This window comes from Pelecanus crispus, chromosome 7 (assembly GCF_030463565.1).
Source record: "Pelecanus crispus isolate bPelCri1 chromosome 7, bPelCri1.pri, whole genome shotgun sequence".
Lineage (NCBI taxonomy): Eukaryota > Metazoa > Chordata > Aves > Pelecaniformes > Pelecanidae > Pelecanus > Pelecanus crispus.
In genome coordinates, this window is record NC_134649.1 from 7,474,353 (window position 1) to 7,495,400 (window position 21,048).

The 21,048-nt window shown below is 42.7% G+C and overlaps 1 protein-coding gene across 4 annotated transcripts in view; it reads right to left on the reverse strand.

Annotated features, from left to right (window-relative positions):
- The window catches only part of CHD2 (chromodomain helicase DNA binding protein 2), a 58,641-nt gene extending 44,568 nt beyond the window's left edge, over positions 1 to 14,073 (reverse strand). For all 4 annotated transcript variants that reach the window (XM_075714726.1, XM_075714728.1, XM_075714725.1 and 1 more), the window contains exons 1-2: positions 13,419 to 14,073; positions 12,950 to 13,083 (exon numbers count right to left, since the gene is read on the reverse strand). In XM_075714726.1, the coding sequence (XP_075570841.1) occupies positions 12,950 to 13,011 (62 nt within the window). In that variant the 5' untranslated portion in view covers positions 13,012 to 13,083; positions 13,419 to 14,073. The remainder of the gene's footprint in view (positions 1 to 12,949; positions 13,084 to 13,418) is intronic.
- Positions 14,074 to 21,048: the final 6,975 nt, after the last annotated feature.

A 21,048-nucleotide genomic window follows, 5' to 3' on the forward strand; every position in this document is an offset into this window, starting at 1 on the left:
CAAAGACAAAAAAGCAAAAGCGCGTGTACAGTTACATACAATTCCACAGAAATCATGCACGCCATAGAACAGGATCGCTAGAGCCAGCTACTATTCACAGGTGTATCCGCATACAGAGCTAATTTACACCATGGAGATAAGCATTCCACTCTCAGACAGAAATTCTGAAGATGTCTGTGAAATGTAACGGGGCTGGCCCCAGCAGCAGAGCTGCTCCTGCCTCCCCGCGCAGCGGCTCGGCTCCCGGCTGCCGTCTCCCAGGGAGCGGGCAGAGGGCAGCAGCCGAGCGCCGCGGGAACCTGCTCCAGAAATCCCTCCGGCGCAGGGCGCGCAGCCAGGCTCCCAGCCGCCATTTTACAGCCATCCCTCTTCCACCATCTTGCGATTTCGTTGCGGTGGCAGCTGCTGCTCTGGGTCTGTCACAAGTCCTGAAATGGAAGGGTGCAGCATACACTGGGAAAAAAGACACAGCGGTGAGCGAGAATTTGTAAGGTTCCAGTAACAGAATGGAGCCTTTTCAGGAAGGAGCGGAGGGTGAGCCGTCACCAATGGTTGCTGGTTTCATCGTCCCAGCTTGGTTTCGAAGGAGACGGGGGTATCGCATCACCTCCTCCTAGCAGGGCTGGAAAGTCGAGTTGAACTACCACCCTTCCAGGCCTCCTGGTTGCTCCTGCCTGTCCCACTCCTGTCCGTGACAACTAAAGGCACAGCCCCACGCACAGCCGTCTCGCTACACCCTGCCGCTGCCTGTCCCTTCCTGTTTTCTGCAACTTCCAGTCCCCTCTATTGCTGTGCTCTCCCGCTACACCCCGCTGCCAGCACCATCCACCACATCTCTCCCTGCTCGCCTGCCCTCCCGCAGCTCTCCGCACATTTCTTGTCGAGCACGTCCGCGGATCTGCTGACATCTGCTCCCAGTGTCCGTCCACAGACCTGCTGACATCTGCTCCCAGTGTCCATCCACAGACCTGCTGACATCTGCTCCCAGTGTCCGTCCACAGACCTGCTGACATCTGCTCCCAACGTCCCGCTCAACCACCTTGCTTTGCAACACAGTCTGCTTGGAGCAAGTGATTCAACTTCACCATTGGAGAATTTTCAGAGTTCCAGGGTTTTTTCAAGAAAATCAAGGGAATGTTATTAGGAAGCATTGCCACACCACTCAAGGAAACGATGCTCCAACAGCTCTGGGGACAGCCGGTTTCCACGGGCAGGGCTTGGCAGGACATCGTCCCACAGAGCCTCCTGCGGGGACGGGAACTCGACCTCCACGAAAGACTGAGATCTGGAGGCATCCAAACCTCTACTATCACGACGCAAAGTGGCAATGTCAGGCTGAGGTTGAGTCATGTTGGCATCCCACATTCCACAGACACGCACGGAAGGGGAAGACACTTTTCTTCAATCAGAGTTATTAGCAATAGCTGGAAGAAATTATAACAACCCAGGCTAGACTGAGGCCAGACAGCTTTGGCACTATTTGTTTAAAGGCAGCACAGTAATTACTGGCCTCCTCCTACTCTGGAGCTCTTTGTTTCTCAAGGCCCTAAGCTTTATTGCAAGGACACAGGGACACAGCCTTTCTGCACATCAATAGCCATAATTCCTGTGCTTTATCCACAACATTATCTGGACACTATAATTCTTTTTTTCCAAGATGTGAACTGTGCCATCTTCTCCAGTGGGCAACTTCTCTAGTGACAGAGATAGTGACATACACATCTGCATGTACAGGTATGCACGCGCTTGCCCTACTAAGGAAAGAAATGTAGATGCGAACTGGTATGTCCTTTCGAAGGCTGTTGCAAATAATTCTTTTTTAATAAACAACCTGTTATCAAGGCAAAAGGATACGCGCTTATCTTTATTTCTACATTGATAGAATAAAAAAAGGTAATTGAAAAGGCTAATTCCATAAAATAATCCTTTCTAACTATCACTGAGACAATTAGAAAGCATTTCTACCTGTTGACAGAGTACAAAGGATTAGCAACATTATATGTCAAGTCAGGCCTTAAATCTCCAGTTATGTACGGTGTAAGGCCTCTTTTCAGAAGCTATTTTTGGACTATGCCCTGCTTTAATGCCCCTAAGTTAACATCCCATCAAGACCTACTTTCAATTAAACTGTAAGTGGGGGATAAGCATGATTCAACCAGTCCACCCCCCTCCAAATTCAGCAAATATCCGTGAACATCAAGAAAGCTACAGTTGGACTGTTAGCAACTCCCTCGAAGTGAGAAACTCCTATAAAAATTGAGATCTGCTAACACTCAGCCAAATATGTTCCCCTGGTTTCTAAGAAATACTTCAGGCTATAATTCTGTTTTAATTAAGAGCCTGGCTCCTGACTTGACAGGGAAGAAAACCAAATCATCCCTTACCAAGAAGGACACGTTCCTTCCAAGAAATAAGTAGCTGAACGGCAGTGATAAGACCCTTTACAATCAGTCATCTAAGTTTACAAGGCAATTACAGCGTGCCTGAAAGCCTCCAGCCTTAGCGTTTAATATTTCACATATGACTTCATTTTATAGGCGATCATCTTTGCTAACAGCAACAAAACATTTTATAAGCTCTCAACAAGCACAGACAGTAGACATGTTTCCAGAAGGTGCAAGACAAGCTGAAAAAAATGACCCAATACACATTTCTGGAACCAAGAGCTGACAAGGGAATGGCTCTAACTGGGACCATTCTGCCCCAGGCTTTAAAATTTGGCTTTTGATGGAGAGGACTTGAATTCAGCCAGGGGGAGAAAGGAGGATTAACGACCCAAGACCCTCCCACAAGCCAAGCTCCTCCTAGCTTTAAGAATTGTTGTGAACATTTTGAATCTAAACAAGCTTGAATCCAAACAGCAATGTTCCGCTGGGCTTCGCAAGCTCAGCAGGGACTCAGCACCAGCAAAACCACCCCATGCAGGCTCAAGAAGGCCCTTGGCACAAACTCCCAAGGCTGGATCATCTCAAGGGCTGGATAATATCAGAAATCAAGTTTATTGTTCCCCTCCGGCAAACACACGCTTAACCCTTATGTGTTGTCGGACACAGTTGCACGTGTGCTGTGCGTAAGTGACACCCAGGTGTCCACCCACGTCTCGGCTCGCTGCTACCGAAAGGCCAAAGGCAGGTAGCTGGGTGACACCCCCCCCCTCCCCTCTCCCACCCATCCTCACTCTAAAGGCCACGTTCCCAGTACTCACCATGTGCTTACGCCAGCACTGACTGGGATGCTGGACTCCTCCATGAGCCACTTGAACTTGGTAACACATCAGAAGACTAGCTCAGAGAAACAGCAAAATAGGTCTCTCCTGGCTTAGCGAGTAAAATCAGGACCAAACCTTCACAGGAACCAGGAACGGTGGAAGTATACTACATTTGGTAGCACAGACGAGTTGCAGAGGACAAAAGGGGCAAGCAAAACCCCAATTTTGGGGCAGCAGCAAGCCAGCTGCAGCCAGCCACTCAGTTTGGCCACCCCTGGGTCCTCAACGTCCCTCTCTGGCAGGGCCAAACAAACTGTCTGAGAACAGCTCAAACATTCCAACTCCGTGGCAACCTTCAACCATACACGAGCGGGGTCATGTGCCGGAACCACCGGTCAGCCCACCGGACCTGCTGCCACATGGCGCTACCGACCCACAGTACGGCAGCGGGCAGCCAAGCTGCGACTCTCTGAAGCGAGCAGGATGTCTTCTCCAGACCAGGTGTATCTGTCAGATCCAGCTCTACCAGTAAAAGCGGCTTCTCGGCCCTTGCAGCTCTTCAGCAAGGGCTGCCAGCCTCACCCGTCCACTGGTGGCACCGACTGTAGATTTACTCTACAGCACAGACCAGCAAAGCCAGTGGAGGCCACCAGTTTAAAACTATTTAAACAGATGTGTCTTCCTAAAGTGACCTACACAGAATCTGTCGTACATGCAAAGGGACAGTGACAAACCACAGAAGATGCTAACACACTGACCCAGCTGGATACTGTGTTGCTGTTTTAACATTTCCTTTGAATATGTGATCTACAAATGTAATGTTCTCCGTTATTATAAACATATATGAAATGCCTACATATATTGCAATTAAAAACATGCACCATCAGTTCGTGTTGATGCATGCACCAAAGTCACACGGTAGCAAAAGTACCAAACCACATTAAATTACACCTCTAGGGTAAGCAAGTCAGGGATTAACACCACAAGACTGACTCTGGCCATAGATGGTCTGACGAAGAAAGGATAATATTTGATAAAAAGGGGGTAATATGTGGACCACAGGGAACTGAGAAGTTCATGGGATCTATCCCTTGCATTGGGAAAAAAATATGAGCAAACACTATAGTTAGTAAGCATAGCCAAGGCCATACAGACCGTACACAGAGCTTGCAGGAAAGCTGAGTGAATGGCACTCAGATTGTGATACTGAAGTTATCTGAGTCCCCTTTATTTTATTCTGAAAGTCTATTAAAAAGAGTGATTGGTGCTTGCCTGTCTCCCAAGGCAAAGATTTTCTGAGTGATAAGAGTTGAGAAGGATCAGTCAATGCAAGAGCTTTTCCCAACTTATTTCCTGCAGGCAAAGTGGGGGAGTGAGGGGAAAAAAAATATTCCTGCTACTCTACTATCTGTACCCATGTGCAGTATGTATTCCTAACAACGATCTGTCTCAAAGCAGGAACTTAAACTGGAATAGACCAAACACAGCCAGGCTCTTCATACTGTTTAGAAGCGAGTCTCAAACTTTGAATGCTCACAATATAATTTGGCCAACTCTGGGCAGGCTTTCAAGGGGCACAACAAACACTCCCAAGGTTACAGGTTACCCCTGCCAGATAACAAACACGTCCTTCAAAAACCAGAATAATATTTCCCCAACCTCATTTTGTGACCAGCAACTGTTTTTTCTTCAATAGGCAAGTGAAAAGAGTTACCATGGAGAATATACACATTTTCCACATGTGACTGCAAACCTTGCTTACAGAAGATGGGCGTTAATTACATTTACACAGCACTAGGCACAATAGGGCCATGGTGCTACTGCAACAACTGAGGGATTATGCACTCAGCAGGTATCCTATCTAAATAACCATCTGAATTGGGTTTTGCTGGGTTTCCAGCCTGGCTCAAAGGAGGGGGAGGGGAGGAGGCAGAGAGAAATCTTCACGCACATTCCAGCAGATACTTGCCCCAGCACAGGACTCCCAAAGGCAAAGCAATCCTGAGCACACAGTGAGCTAAATATATCCCTCGCTGCTCTGCTGCAGCTCCCCGTAAAGCACATTGGGCTATCTTGAATGACAAGTATTTTCCAAAAGTGAGGGGTTTTTTCCTCCACTACAAAGACACCACATTATGCTTGCATAAGCAAGCAAAACGAGCAGTTCATTCATGATTGCAAGAGCTGGCTCTCTCGCTCTCTGATCTTTGAGCCAGAGGCTGAAAATGCCTGGGATGTTTAGTGGGAAAAGAAAAAGAAAAACCCAATAAAAAAACAGGACAGGGACAAAAGGAGTCAAAACCTGTCTGCTTGGTTAAGGAGCACCATTGAGAATCTCCAAAGGCAGCATCCTTCCCCTTCCCTGCACAGAAAGGGAGGGACAATCGCACTTCTCAGGGTTTTGAAAAGGGCCCGTCTCTCCCTCCCCGGGAAGGCGGCAGAGCGTTTCAGCGCTCCACATCCAGAATCCGCAGGAGGACCCAGGCTGGCTCCTGGCAGCACCCGCGGCCGAGAACCTCCCCACGCCCATGCAATGGAAGGAGCCCAGGGGCGTACACTTTCCTGTAAGGCCGAGCCGGCGGGCAGGGGTTAAGCTGCTGTGCCCCTCTGCCATCCCGGCCACAGCTTCTGCTTTGTCACGGCGGGGGACAGCCAGGCCACAGCTCAATGGCAGCACAAAGGGGATCCGGATACAGGTGGTATCCGACTTTTTGTAAAGGACATGTAGATGCCGGGCGGGGAGGACTGAAGTGTGCACACACAATTTGGGTTTAAATCAGTACAGAAAGGGCGGCTGGTTTTTATTCCTTAACACTTGCAAACTTCCTTTAAGACCTAATAGATTAAAAAGAAATGCAGTAATATGGAAATTTAGGACCCAAAAATCATTGACAAGAACATGAAGGTGTGCAAATTCCTTTCTGGTTCCAGATGACCTGCAGTTCAGAAGACGGGAGCCTGACCTGGCCTGAGGGTTTTATTCCAAGTGACTGTTAAAAGCTGTTTTTAACCAAGAGATTTAAGGCTCATCATTAAGCCTCCCTTTTACAGACAGCACATGGCATTCAAAGCTCTCAACTGGTGACAACTCTGTAGTTAAGAGCAGAGGTTCCTCCCCACGAAAGAGATGGAAATGACTCCTGTAATTAACATATTAACAATTCTATTAAGTCATCTATACCTAGCAATAGAACTTGCAAGAAACATAAATGGTTACAACACAACTTTTTCCTAAGGAGCCAGGTGTTCTGGAGTCGGTGGATTCTTGACATTGCAACACACTTGTTCACAGCCGGGGTAAAGGTTCATGAGCAACGAAGTGTTCAGCATCCCATCTGTAAAGCACCCGGTGCTTGGCAAACAGATGCCACAGAAGCCCTGCCAAGACGAAACGCCATGCGAGCGTTACCAGCACAATACCAAAAGGGAACCTAAGATCACCGTTTCAAACTTTTTATTTTTTTAACCTTAGAAGTCAAGGCCAGAAAAACACATATACTACAGTGTAGATTATCTCAGCCCACAGGCAAATATAAAGCAAGCTGTATATTGAAAATTATAATTTAGCAGCAGTGGTATAGTAAGAGCTACTGCACATTTGGAAAGACTCATCAACATTTTGCTGCTTATTATATCCAAAAGCCACTCCCTGCTCCAAGAAAAGGAGGCATTAACAGCGTGACAGACTTACAAAAGCTTCATTGCAAGTCGCTAGATGTGAGTTTTTCATTTACTCTTTTTTGCTTTTCATTTCAAGGATCCCTTTACAGCGTGTAAAGGCAGACTTTACAAGCACACCACCACCTGTTGAAAGAGCATCCTCAAACAGCGTTTCAGCACAAGTCTTTTAATAAAAACACACCAGAAAAATTTATGTAAGATACCATGTCAGTAGAACAGTACATCCTTTGCTAGAAGGCAGCTTATATCTAATTATGGTAATCCAGGAGATCCCCTCCCCCAGTGCCATTCTGTTTGTATTTCTTTTCCTTGAAGGAGAGAGAGGAGAGAGAATGCAGAACAGAATCTTCTTCCATCCATTATCACCACCTTCCTGAGCTGGATTTCAGCTAGGGGCAATGGGAGATTTAGAAGCGCTTCTCCACCTTCAGGACTTAACAGCCTAATTTAACATTGCGATTCCTGCTGGAACTGTTGTCTGCAACACGAACAAGATAGAGCAGATATACACACCTCCAGGTTATGTATCAGGAGATGCAATTTCAGCATAAGCTGCCAAACCCACCCAAAGTAGGTTTACTTTAGCTGTCTCAAGTTCGAAAGAGGCAAGGCCATCGCATCAGAAACTTCAGTTCAGTCCCTACGCTCCTGCTCACAGTCCCAGGTACTTAACCATGTGGCTAGTCTCACTGCTTCTGCCACTGGTACCCTCATCTGCTCCTTAAAACTAGCAGTGATAAGCCTCAAAGAGAGACATGCCAATACAAAAATTCCTCAGAGACAGGCTTAGCAACTCAGTAACCTGCTGTATGAACAGCTTTCTGAGACGAGGCGTGAAACATATAAACAAAGATGGGAACTGGGTTCTCCCTATACTGAGCTGGGAGAGATTAAAATTAAACATCACTGCCTTCCTGGCCCTCCCTCTGAGCCCTCTCAAAGCTCTAACACAAAGTCAACAGTGGAAATGTTTGTTTTAATCCAAATGCAAGCATGGTTGTTGTAGCCCAAGTGCGGACAGCCACGATGCTCCCAAGACACACACGTGAGAGCCCGTGTTCTCAGAAGTGCCATCTCCTACAAGCGGCTGGGGTATGACCCTGTGGCACTGCGACACAACATTATTTCTCCCTGAGCCGTGGGAGCATTCAGCTTCAGCTCATATAGGAAATGGGGGAAGGTGCAGATAAGGGCAACTGTTGCCCTCAGAGTACAGCAGGTGAAACATCAACCCAACAGAAAGCGGAACTGGCTCTAATCTACAATCTCAGCCACATCAACTTCTCTTGGCTGAAGGCACTAATAAATTCAGGCAGGAGCGGTGTGGGAGCATGCGTGCGTGCACGTGCACACAACTACAGCAATGCCCCGGCAGCAGCACACGCTGTGTGCCACAGAAGCGTTTTTGCAGCGTTACAGAATTACCCAGGTGAGCTCTTTACTCCCATTTTTTCATTTTTATTCAGCAAAAGTCATGCATTTAGAGAATACATAAAATTTGATTGATTAGCTTAAGATGTTTAAAAAGAACAATCCAGAAGAGATTAACTTTCAGCTAAATGTAGCTTCTTGCAGTTAGTGATCCTTTTTTATAGCACCGTATATATTGTATCCATTCCTGGCAGCAATCACAGAACAGGAAACAGAGAAGCTGAAAGTCTCAGAATTGTGCATTTGTAATTAGATGAGACATTTCCTTCTAATGTGAAACAGAAGCAACAAAGCAAAACAAGAACAATCTCCTTTGTGCTGCACACAGATTACATCATTACTCATATGAATTCCTCACACATTATTCCTTTTGTGTCCTGCACTGATCAAGCATTTTCCCTTTTCAAAAAAGCCTCCGGACAGTTTCATAAAGGGTTAAGGCTTGTAAAGGAGGAAAAAAAACCCCAAACCATCCTTGTTAAAGAATCCAGCAGTGCAAATGAAACTGAAAGACTCGGCAGAAACACAATGGCCGCAACAGCTAAAAAAATCATCCCGTCAGCCTGGATGAAAAGTTGAAACCCATAGTTAGAGGCATTTTAATAAATGTGTTTAACATTTCCACTCAGCTCAAAGAAAATGAGTTGCAAAATGCATGTTGAAAGCAAGAGTGACTTTTAGTGATTTAAGGATGCTGAAAGCCATAATGCTATAAAAAAAAAAAAAAGGCCAGATGTTCCAGGAATACTACGATATTCTGCAATTCCTTTTGAAGTTAGAAAAAAAAAAAAGAAAAGAAGAAAAAAACCACACCAAAAATAACCCTGCTCCTTTTCAAGTCACTTGCTTCTCAAAATAGCCTGCACTATTAAAAAAAAATAAAAGCCCGCGCCCGCCAGATGAGAGGAAGCGAGGGAAGGCAGCGGCAGCCACGCACTCCACGGCCGTGCTCCCAGTCCAGCCCAGTGCAGCCCAGCAGAGCCCAGTGCAGCCCAGCAGAGCCCGGGGCAGCCCAGCAGAGCCCGGGGCAGCCCAGCAGAGCCCGGGGCAGGCGTGCCGGGGCAGGCGTGGGAGAGGCCGTGCGGCGTGCGCAGCCATCGCGCGCAGGCACGGCTCTGCCTCCGCCGCCCTCCGCCTGTTACCAAGCGAGCGCAGCCAATCGCCGTCCCCAGCGAGCACAAGATGGCCTTTGAACTCCCCACCAGCAACTTCCTGCTGTTTTTAGAGTACACACAGTGCAATGCAGTATGTCTGTCAGCTATGCGGCACAAAGGAACAGCCATTTTGTGACTGAACTGGACCCGCACCAAAATGCCAGGCAGTGCAGCCTTCCCCTCTCCTTTCACCGGGAATGGGGGCTTGCCGAGCTCTACCGAAATGAGAAAGGGATGCCCTCTGCTCTCATCGGCAGCCAAGGAGGGCAATTTTTGTTTAACGTCTTCATTTCCCTCCTCCCCCCCCTCCACCAAATCCTCTTTCGTATGTAACTACATCTTCATAAAATGGCTGCCACGTAAAACGAGGGTGTTCTGCTCTGCAAAGGCTGCAGCACACGCTGCAGAGCACTCTGCCTCTGTAAGGTGGCCGCTGAGCAAAAAACCCACCATTTCAGACCTCAGACTTCCAGCTCTCTGAATAGAAAACAGGCTGAGATCTAACCCACCACAACTTTTTTTCCCCCCCAAAAAATGATGTTTTAGTGCTAGAGAAGCCCAGAGCTGGATACAGATGCAAGGGTTTGTTCAGCCCTACAGCTTCTGTAGCAGAAACCGCTTCCACACCAGGGTATTTAGGAGGTGGGTGCAAGAACAACTGCAACACTTGCAGGCTGGGGAAAACTAGAGGAACAACGTATCCACAGCGTGTTACTTGCTATCCCCTACAAAACTCACTCCTGGGCTTCAGGGGGACCCCAGCCTGCCTCTCACCTCTGAGGTTCACGTTAGGATTGCACCACGGATGTACCCTCTCACACCACCTGCCTTTCAGAAATGCAGCATAGAAGATGCTAGAAAACACACCAGGATTTTGTTCAATTATTTAATGCAAAGTCCCAGATACACAGATGGTGGTTATTAGTAATTGCAGCATCCCAACTTTTAATCTTAGGTGGAGAAAGTTGTATGAAATCAATCAGCTTCAAGTTTGGAAAGATTTACTGTCAATATACAAAGGACAGGTGTTGCTGTTCATCTAGAAAGGCATCGAGTACACCCCTCAGCTTACAAACTATAAAGAGTTAACACCATTTCCCTTCCCAAGAATAATCATCTGTTTTGGGACAACTCTCAGGTATTTTTGTTTATTCAGCATATGCCTTTGTGCTTTCTTAGGACCGGAAAGGCAGGAGTCAATTCCAAATGTACTCCTCAGTTAAGACACTAAGGTGGTGAACAGAATTTATTTTCTTCTGCTTTAAGACCTTTCTCTAGTCCTGCATTTTTGCTTCTCCAGCCCAGGTGAACAGCACCGGCCATATCTACCTTTTCCACCCATCTCCATCACCCAGGCCTCCCACCAGGATGTATGTAACAGGACTTCAGGTATTTCCACGGATGCCGAGCTGGTCCCACAACCGGGGAGAAAGCTGCCCAGCAGCACGTGAAGTGCAGACATCAGTGCATTTCTGGGCCACAGTAAAGCAAAGTGGTGGCTTTACTTCCTAGAAATCATTTCCCCTACAACTTCAAGTCAACCTCAGGAAGTGAAGCCCATTTTACGACATTCAGCTGACTCACAGCTCAGAAATAAGCTCGACAGGGCTCACTTACAAATATCCTGTGCTCAATTGTTCCCACACTTCAGGTGAGTGGATGTTACCCACAGCAAGTTTATTTTGAGAAAAAATTGTGAAGGGGGAGAAGGGTAAACTCACACAACAGGTGTTATATGTAAATTGATCAATTACGATAAATAACCTTTCAATGAAAACAAAAGCACACATGAAACACTATGCAAATGTAATACCCCTAAGGACAAAAAACCCAAAGGTCGTCTTTTTGTGGAACTACTGCTAGATGTCTCCAATTTCATCTCCTATTTAGCATAATATTTCTAACACTGATAAAATATCTTAATTTAGATTTCTTGAACAAATTACACCTATTACTGCTCTTGCTGATAATCCACACTTTAAAAAAAGCATAGACTTAAATAAGCTGAATCGTAAATATTTTTTTAAAAAAATCAACTTTTTAAGCAATATTTTGTGTGCAGTATTTACAGTAATATAAAGATAGCACTGTTTGAAAGTCTGATGTGTTTTTTCAACTGCATTATTATAAAAGCTCTGTATAGGTGCTGTATGTAATGCTTCAACAGTCCCTGAGGCTAATTTAGTTAATAATAATTTCAAATTAAACAAACTTACCCATATCCATTTTAGGATTTAAAATTTGACTGCAATTTTAATACATCCAGAATACCATCCAAGTTTATGCTAGAATGTTATAGTAATTTGATTATATATATATTCCCACAGTATTTCAAGTCTGTGTGTTTAAGGAAGGTTAAATACTGGACATCAAGAATACTATTCAAACACCTGCAAACATCACATAGAGCACATGTGATACAACAGACAGTTCAGAATTCTTTTTTATTAATGTTGGTTAAAAATTACTGAAGACAACACCAGAGAAAAATAAACAGGCCACGATTCAATTAAAATTAACAAAATGCAAAACTCAAGTGTATTTACAAACTAGAAAACAAAAATGCATATAGTTTAATTTCCAATTTTCGAAAGAGCCGACCCTTTAAATACAAAATGAGCAATTCAGTAATCATACTTCTGCATTCCTAGCAAACAAACATTTCCAGTATTTCATACTTTTCCCACATCAAGGTTAAGCTTATAAAAATCTGTAAAGAATCTCATTACTCAAAAGTAAATAAAAACACTCTGAGCAAAAATACATTAAACAAATAAGCAAAGCATTTGCAGCCTCTTGTTAACAGTCCCAGTGTATATTTTATGATACGAAATGCTATCACCAGCAGGAGAAAGTCTGGTTAAATTGTATAAAAATATTCTAAAATACCTAAACAGTATCAAAGTTCTACAAGCTCAAATAAAATTTGAAGTAAGGGGTATCAGACAAACAGGCACTTTCCAGATTATATTTTAAAATGAGCTTTTTTTCATTCATGTAACTTTTTCTTGTGTCTATTTACTATAATTTACTACTACACCAGGCTTCTGTATGGCCCTCAGTTAAAGTTTAGACTTCTGAGATTCTTCAAAGAAAAATTTGCCTTGTATGTAAAATGGTGCAATGCAGCAATGGCTAAACCGACAAGGTCATTTTTCACAGCACAAAAAACCTAAAAACTGAAATTCAAAAGCTGGAAAAACATAATACAGAGGAAAGGGCTCCCCTGAATAAAGGTACAGTACCTTTTGACTATGACATGGGCCCTTAAGTCACAACACAACTTTCAGAAATTGCTACCAAAAAAAAATTAGGGTGTGGCATGCTAACAATCTCAAGGTCATTCCTTAAAAAGGAAGCAAAATCAGTAAAATGTTTTGTATTAAGCACTGACAGTAACCCAAGGCTGTCGAAGTAAACAGAGTATTCACAGGTTTTAAAAAAAAAAAAAAAAAAGAAAGTTGATAGATCATACCTCGATGCATTGCTGTGGACTGAACCCTCCTCTCCTTGGCTTTTGTCCTTATTTCTCATCATCTTTTTATTCTTAAATATTAAGAGGGGGTCAGGGGTGTCTGTTTGCTTTGAAGTCCTGTGCCCAGGTATTTACTGTCAAAAGTTGAAAGAAAGGTAAGGTCCCAGTTCGTTTCACTGTCTTTCATTATCAGGAACAAAGTCCTGACGCTGCAATGATATTGTTATAACAATACACAACACTGATCAACACGGCAAAACGGAGATTTAAAACAAATAATCGTTTTTAGAAGAAAAATCTGAGAATAAACACAGTAGAGGAGCATCCTGCAAACTTTCCCAAAGTAACACTGGATGCAAATAATCTCTGTATCTTATTGCGTCATCCCAATACAGCTCAAATTGGTCGAAAATCAAAGTATTCAAAACGGCAGAAATCTAAAAATTATTATTATTAATTGCTCACCTACCTGATCCATGCACCACCGCCAGGACCAAGTCGATATTAGTTTCGGGTAGTGGAAAAACATTAGATCCAAAATATTTAGAGTTATAATGATAAAATACGAATTTCAGAGAATGAAAAAAAAATATATATTCTAATCCCAAAAATAGGCTGCCGATAAAGCAAAAGAAGCGATAATTAGTACAAAAATGTCCGGGGGAAAAAGCTCATTAGGAGAGCGCACAAAAATGGAGGTACGCCATGGCTTCTAAGCTGGAAAAACAACGACCTGGGCTCTCTCCACGGCTTCTTCTTTCCAGCAAGGCACGAAAAAGGAGCCCTCAAAAGCTGCTTTTCTGCCCGAAAAAGGTCCGCTCAGCCCCCGATCAGTGCCTAGGAGAGGCAAGGGGCTGTGGGGGCCCCCTGAGGCTGCCCGAAAGTTAGGGAAAGTTGCGTAAAGTGTTGGGGAAGGCACGGAGCTGAGCGCGCTCTCTCTAAGGCACAGCCGCCATCTAGAGCTCCTTCCCAGCTCTGAGCTCTGCCTTTGATTGACACTCTCTACATTTACCCCACAACTCAGGTGATGTACCATAGACCCACCCCTTCATTTCTACCAAAAAAAGAGATAGCCTCCACCTAAAGGGTGCCTGCTACCCCCACAGCTCTGGCTTCTTCCAACTACCCCAGCCGAAGGGGCACCTTAACCCCATGTGGCTCAGGCACCCTTTTGAAACCAGAAAGAAATGGAATTTGTGCCTTTTGTTTTAAAGATTTGCTAAATATTTCAGTGCCTGGGCTAAAATTACTTCCTCCCTGGACAGGAAGTGGAGCTGTTACAAGCCATTTTGAAAGCATGGAAGTGGAGCTAACAGCCATGCAGCCAGCAACAACCCACCTTGGGGCTCACCCCACCCAAGGGGTAGCTTTTTTCCAAATCAGTGGGAGCATCCCCAGACAATAGGTCCTTCCATTCGTCACCCAACACTTGCACTTAAAGCCTGGGACGAGAGCGCCAGGCGCTCCCAAGAGAGCCCCGCATTGCTGATAACCCCCTCTGGCTCGACAGCGCCTCCCTAGTGGTCTCCCCCAACAGCAAAAATCCAACAGCTACACAATTTTCATCAGTTAGGCGAAGGCACTACTGTAAAATAAGTCTGACACCATTAAAAGGGTTATTTCAAATTCACATTCTTAACCCATTAATGTTCGTTAACGGATTTTAACATGACAAATTAATTTTAAAGCCGTACAACAGCCGAGCTGTAGAACTGGAAATCAAGCAACATCTCAAAGACAACATCCTAGCATTGGGAGGATGCATCACAGAGGAAGTGGACGAAACCCAAGCATCCCCTAACTGCCTGTATTCTGACTACCAAATTGTCTCCCCACAAGCAACAGACTCCTTAAAGTGCAAGGACATCTTGCATATTCGTGAGCATCACAACAAGACAGTGAAATCAGATATTGGGGGACCATTGGGGGAGAAGAGGATAATGGGATAGTTTGGGTTTCTATGGGGACACCCATGGCACAGCAACCCAACAGCCTGAAAACACGGGCTTCTACCGGTAGAACCAAGACAGTCCCCATCAACTCCTCCACACGCTTGCCATTCACATCCTCCAACAACCTATCATCTTTCCACATCAAGAGGTTTGAGTAGGTACGCTCTGTTGCCACAGTCCATTTTAAAGAATTCAGTTTACCGATTACTTACAGAACACCCCTTGCACCTAAACTACAAGAACTAAAAAATCACAACGCAAGACCATTCCAAGCAATTTTGGGTAACGCTAAGGAAATCCACCCCACTGAATGGGGATCCCTTTAGGTTGGTCCCAGTATCCAACTCCACCACACAACACATGGCAAAACCAAACTTGAGCAAGCATGTATCATCAAAACAGCTGCATTAAACAGGTATGAACAACTCATCATGGTAAAAATGGATATTTACAGAGAAGTCTGAGCAAGCCAAATGGTTAAACACACACAATGGGGTTTTGTTTGGTTTTGTTTGCATTTTGTTTGCTTTTAAAAGAAAACACCTAGGTTATCTCAGGACCAGGTTTGTCATGTTGGCCCTCCAGCATAAAACAGACAACATACATAGGAAGGTGGCTACAGTTTAAGTATCTGATCCACAAGAAACTTGAAAAGAAATTGGTTTTTTGAACATTAGAAGCATTTTAAAATTCATTTGTAAAGGTTAACATGTCATCTGTAGCAATATAAAAAATAACTCCATTTTTTCCTCATTAAACACATGGTACAGTACCACACAACTAAACCTACATTAAATAGCAGTGAAGCAGATTGGACACCTGTACAGAACAATTTTAAGACAGAATAGACTGTTGAGGAATTATGTTGTCCAGAAAATATGTTGAAAAGTTTCTGTACCCATACACAACCGAAGAAATATGCCTAAAAAAGTTATTACACAAAACATTCAAGTACTCCTTTATTGTCATATTTGCCCAGCCTTCAACTGATATCAATTCCATCTTAACAATAACTTCAGAAAGTTCAGAAGTACCCTGACAATAGGCCAAGTACTGAAAAACCCCTAACATTAAGCACCTGAATGAACAAACCAGCGAATAAAAATTCATTGGAAGTCATGGCAAAATGAAGATAATTTGCAAATGAAAACCACATTTCAAATCAAGTATAGCACAAAATTTTACCTTGCCTTTAGTGCTTCGCAGCTAAAGTACTTCTCACTTTAATAGCAACCAAAATCATAACCCACTTCAATATCAACACAATAAAAAAAATATTCAGCCAGAAAGGACAAACACAAAGTGTGAAAGAAACCAAAACCTTTTATTAAGTCACTTAAAAAAACATTACATTTTCTCCAAAGGGGTAGCAACAGATCTCTTACCAAATGAATTTGCCTGTATTGCATACACAACCCAAGAGTAAAATTTTGCCACCCAGTCCTCAAACAGATCCATCATTGGAGTGTCACTGATACAGTCCCCTGATTAATTCAAGTGCAAAGTCCATTTTGATAGGATGATCACAACCCAGATCTTCTATGGTTTAATAACACGAGAGTCCACGTTTTAAGATCCTTTTCTTGGACAGACATATCACAGCACTCATGCATTAGTCCATTTCCTCAACCTCTCAATCAACAGTGGAACTGCCATCTTGGTGTCTCATTCGTAGACTCCTTTTGACACTCTTCATCTGATTGGATTCTTTATGGAAAATTAAAAGAAAAATGCTGTTGGAATACAGATCATATCTTTAAACTAAGACATTCAACTACTGTACCTTGAAGATAGTTTAAACATATCACTGATGCTTCATTCCATATTACACATTCAAGAACATCTACTTTTATCATGAAAAAACAATGTCAAATCATCAGTTCAAGAGTCAAAAATATCAACATTAACCAAAACTATAAAGCAGTAGGGGAGGAACGATTAGAAGTTCAAGAACCCTTTCAGGCTCCATAAATTCCATTTGAAATTTCTCCATAGTGTTAAAACACTAGAGAAATCAATAGTGGGAAATCTGAGATAATTGCTCAGGCAACCATCTTTACTGGACTGACCCATCTACTAAAGCTGACACTGCTTAGAGGAAAACCAAGTTTATTGTAATAAGCCAAATTTTTTAACTACTGTCCATGCTCTTTTCTTCAAAGACACAGATCCATCAAAACCAATGTAATAGGCATGAAAACTGGTTTCCTATATACAAATGGTGAGTGGAGACAAGACATTCCACCATCTTAACCCAGCTTTCCAGCTCATGAAAGACATACAGTGCAACAGCAAACACACACTTATAAACAAACGGAATGACCGGTTTAGTTACTGATGGGAAATGATGTGTCAGAAGAAAGATGAAAATGGTAACAAGTTACACTAGTTGCCTTTATCAAGGCCACCGTACTACTCCTGATCCATATTCCAACTTTACTCTTCATGTAACAGCAACCAAGCCCACAGGTGAGTGACAAACCAACTGATCAAATGACTTCCACGTGGATAAATATAAATCAAATGTCCTGATCTTTACATTTTCTTCCAAGAAAAATAAGCTCATGTACTTAAAAAAAAACCCTACTCCTAATGTGCAAAAATCAAGTACAGGAAGTTACTAAGTGTTAAGAACATAATTTTAAAACCAATGCTAACTGTAGAAGAGACTGACATAGAAAAAAGGTTTTAAAGCGTCTTCATGATTTTGAATATCTGCACTCCAACATCAATTTACTCTTTGGCATGTGTATAGCTTTAACCTCATTTTAGTCTGAAAGCCAACTCCACCACCATGTTCTTCCCCTGATAATCCTGGGCAGATTCTTACAACAAGCGATGCAGAAATTGCCCACAGCACAGCAACAACCAGTGGAGCCATCTAGTGGTCTCTGCCTCATCATTCCAGTTTCCCCATTCCCATTTCAAAAATCATCGGTTACAGCAAAGCAAACAGCAATGGAACCAGTGCAACCAGCCTCAGTCTGACTTTCGTAACTGCCCATATGTCCTGTTTTATATTCCTATATAGACTTCCTTGTTTTAAATACAATGGAAAAGAAGTACAGCACATAGAAGTGGAATGCAGGATCTGGTAATCCACTTTGCTTTGCATTGTGCAACACGCGTAGTTGTAATAGTATTCAACCACCAGATCTGCACATTTTCAGAACCAGAAACTGAACATTCAAGTTTGCAGAAATTCTTTGTTTCAAGCATTCAACTCATCCTCAGTTAAGACAGGAATTAAATATTTTGAAAGATTCCCCCCCCACACACACTAAACTGAATAAACATTGGGGGGGGGGGGGGGGGGGGGGTGTTTTGGTTTTGGGTGGTGTTTTAGCTCTTACTGGTATACCAGCCAAATTTCAAATCCATTTAGGCACTTGAAGATAAATTAAAACTTTGAATAATTTTTAATGCTAATGCCTTGACCGAGGTACCAGAACATGGAAAATAAACCACCACAAACTTGTCCATTATTGTCACAATCAGATATTCAGAAGTACTAACATGAGCACAGTGGAAACCCCATTAAAATAATTTTTATAGTTGTTGTAAGAAGCTTAACATAAGGAATTTAATTACTGGCATCAGCTTTCCCCACCTCTCAAAAATGTAATTTAGTTACATATTAGTCAACTTTGAAAGGCCCTTTTCAGTTGGGTTAGCCTTCTGCCTTAGACACTAATGAGATCTGCCAAAAGCAATTTAAGGGCAAGTTTCCCCACTAGGTTCACCTACATTTGCTTATACCAAAAACTTTGCAAGTGACCCCACCACATTCATTTTAAACTCAACTCTTCACCTTGTAAAATAATTAGCAGTAAATGGAACTGATGATACATGATAATTAAGAACATGCTACAACAGCCCTTGTTCTACAAGTTATTCATACATCACAAAGATGCCACAGTAATGGCCAAAATATTAATAGCAATCTGTACACTTTTTCATGCGAAATCTACATTTGCTTTAAAAGACTTCACAGCATTTGTTTGTTTATGAGTTAAGGCACGTTTTACTAAGAAATTCCAATAATGTTGCAAAAATATACTCCTTCTCCACTAAGACATATGCACTGATCCTACACTTAATGTAGCTATTGAATAGCCCAAACTTTTTGCTAGATGACATGAGTATTTCACTCCTTCTGTAACATCGGTTAGGCATCATCCCATTTTTCAGGTTTTATTACCTACTATTTACTGTATTTGTTTCCAAACACAGTATTTTGGTCATGATAAATAAGGGACCTGAGCAGTCATGTAATACTTTCAAAGTTTCCATCAGATCACTAGTAACATACTGACATTGCGTATGAACGGACGGAAACCATTCACAACCATGCCTAAAACTTTAAGGCAACAGTTTTGAAACATACGAGTTTACAAAGTTTTTCTCTTCAGTTTTTTGTAATTCTTTATTTGTTGTTCTACTTATTAAGAGACCACAGCAATAAAAGACATCTCTTATGGCCAAAACCATGGCCTCAGCAATTTCATGTCTATTGAAACCTTGTGTTTCGTAAGTATGAGATTGAAGGCCAATAATATGTAAAACACCCATGCATGACCACAAGTGCATAAGACACCAGTACATTTACAAAGTTTTGCAGGGTGAAATCTCTCACACAGAGGCTTGAACTTAAAACCCAAGGTGACATATTGCTAGTAAAGGGAATTCACTCCAACAGAGGGAGCTGAATGGACAGAATGAGGTTCTGAGCAAAGCAAACCTGAAGTTCTACACTTCAAAGTTCATTAAAGCAAGATTTTATTCTCAAAGACACATCTCTGGTAACTTTTGGCTACTCTGGTTACTAGAGGTTACCAGGTTCCTCTGGTTACTCTGGTAACTAGAGGAAAAAGCAGACATACCCTTTACTGACATCTAAAGTCCATAACGATGTTCTGTCCAATCTTCAAAAGTAACTAAGTACTCTGGACAGTCTTAAGCCCACTTTTACTGCTCTTAGATGTCCAGTAAGCATAGCAGTAAAAGCACAACTCATGTAGGATCAGGTATTTTCAGCTAAAAAGGCTGTTCGCCAGGTTTCTCAGATTTAGAGATTAATTTCAGGTAAGATGTGACTCTTTCGTGGGTATTATTTTTAAATAGTAAGTTTTATTGCATTAAGCAAAGTATGCCAACTTCAATAAAGCTCCTGGTGTTTTCAAGTATTTTTCCCCTTCAATTAAAAATAAAAAATTAAAAATCAGTGCTTCAACTAAACATTATCTATGTTAACCAGAGAGGTTAACACTAGATCTTTCAAGATCCATGCATTTGGATGTTTTTATAAACACATTTTGAAACAACTTCTTTTGAAGACAACTGTGTCTCTAAGCCAATTAAGAGTTTCACATTCACCCCTTCCTTTAGGTAAGGATTATAAACCAGGAAAGGACAGAAGAATTACTCAGTGTGTAACTGAAAAGCCAAATTCCTGCTCAAGAAACTAGATCTGACAACAGCTAATTTACAATCCAATTGGAGAAAACAGAAAAAAAATGCACATAGAAAGATGTAGGAAACAGATACAGATTGATATAAAAATGGAACATGAGTCACATGTTTAGAGATTATAGCAGATGATTGGGGAAAGAAGGCAACAGTGGACAGCATAGGAAGAGTTTTGAGGAATAGTTGGAAGGAGTTACAGTTACTTCTAACAGCGAGAAATATGCTGTTCTACACATACCTGCAGTGTGAAAAATAGCTTAAGACTTCTGAAAGAACAAAGTAATAAAACTTACAGAACACAATAGTAGAAGAAATGAAACACTAATCAAAGACCATCAAAACTGAGCACATGTACACAGAGTAAGAACTGAATTCCTCAAAGTTCGTGAATTCTACTGTTTTCCTTCAGGGCTGAAAACCCAGTGATAAGCTTGGTTCAAAATGAAATGTACCAAAAAGCAGCACAAGGCCATGATAACATGGCCTAGCGAGGTTTGCACCTTACCCCCACATACTGCTTTTTCCTTTCAAAAGAGCTCTACATTAGTCTTCACATCATGCAAGTACATCAGAAGAAAGCATGGAACTTTGGAGTACAAACCAGGAGTAGCTGCTTTTCTAGCACCTGAGGCAGCATAGATGGCAGTTTGTACAAGGTAAGCATGGTCGCTGAAGGTC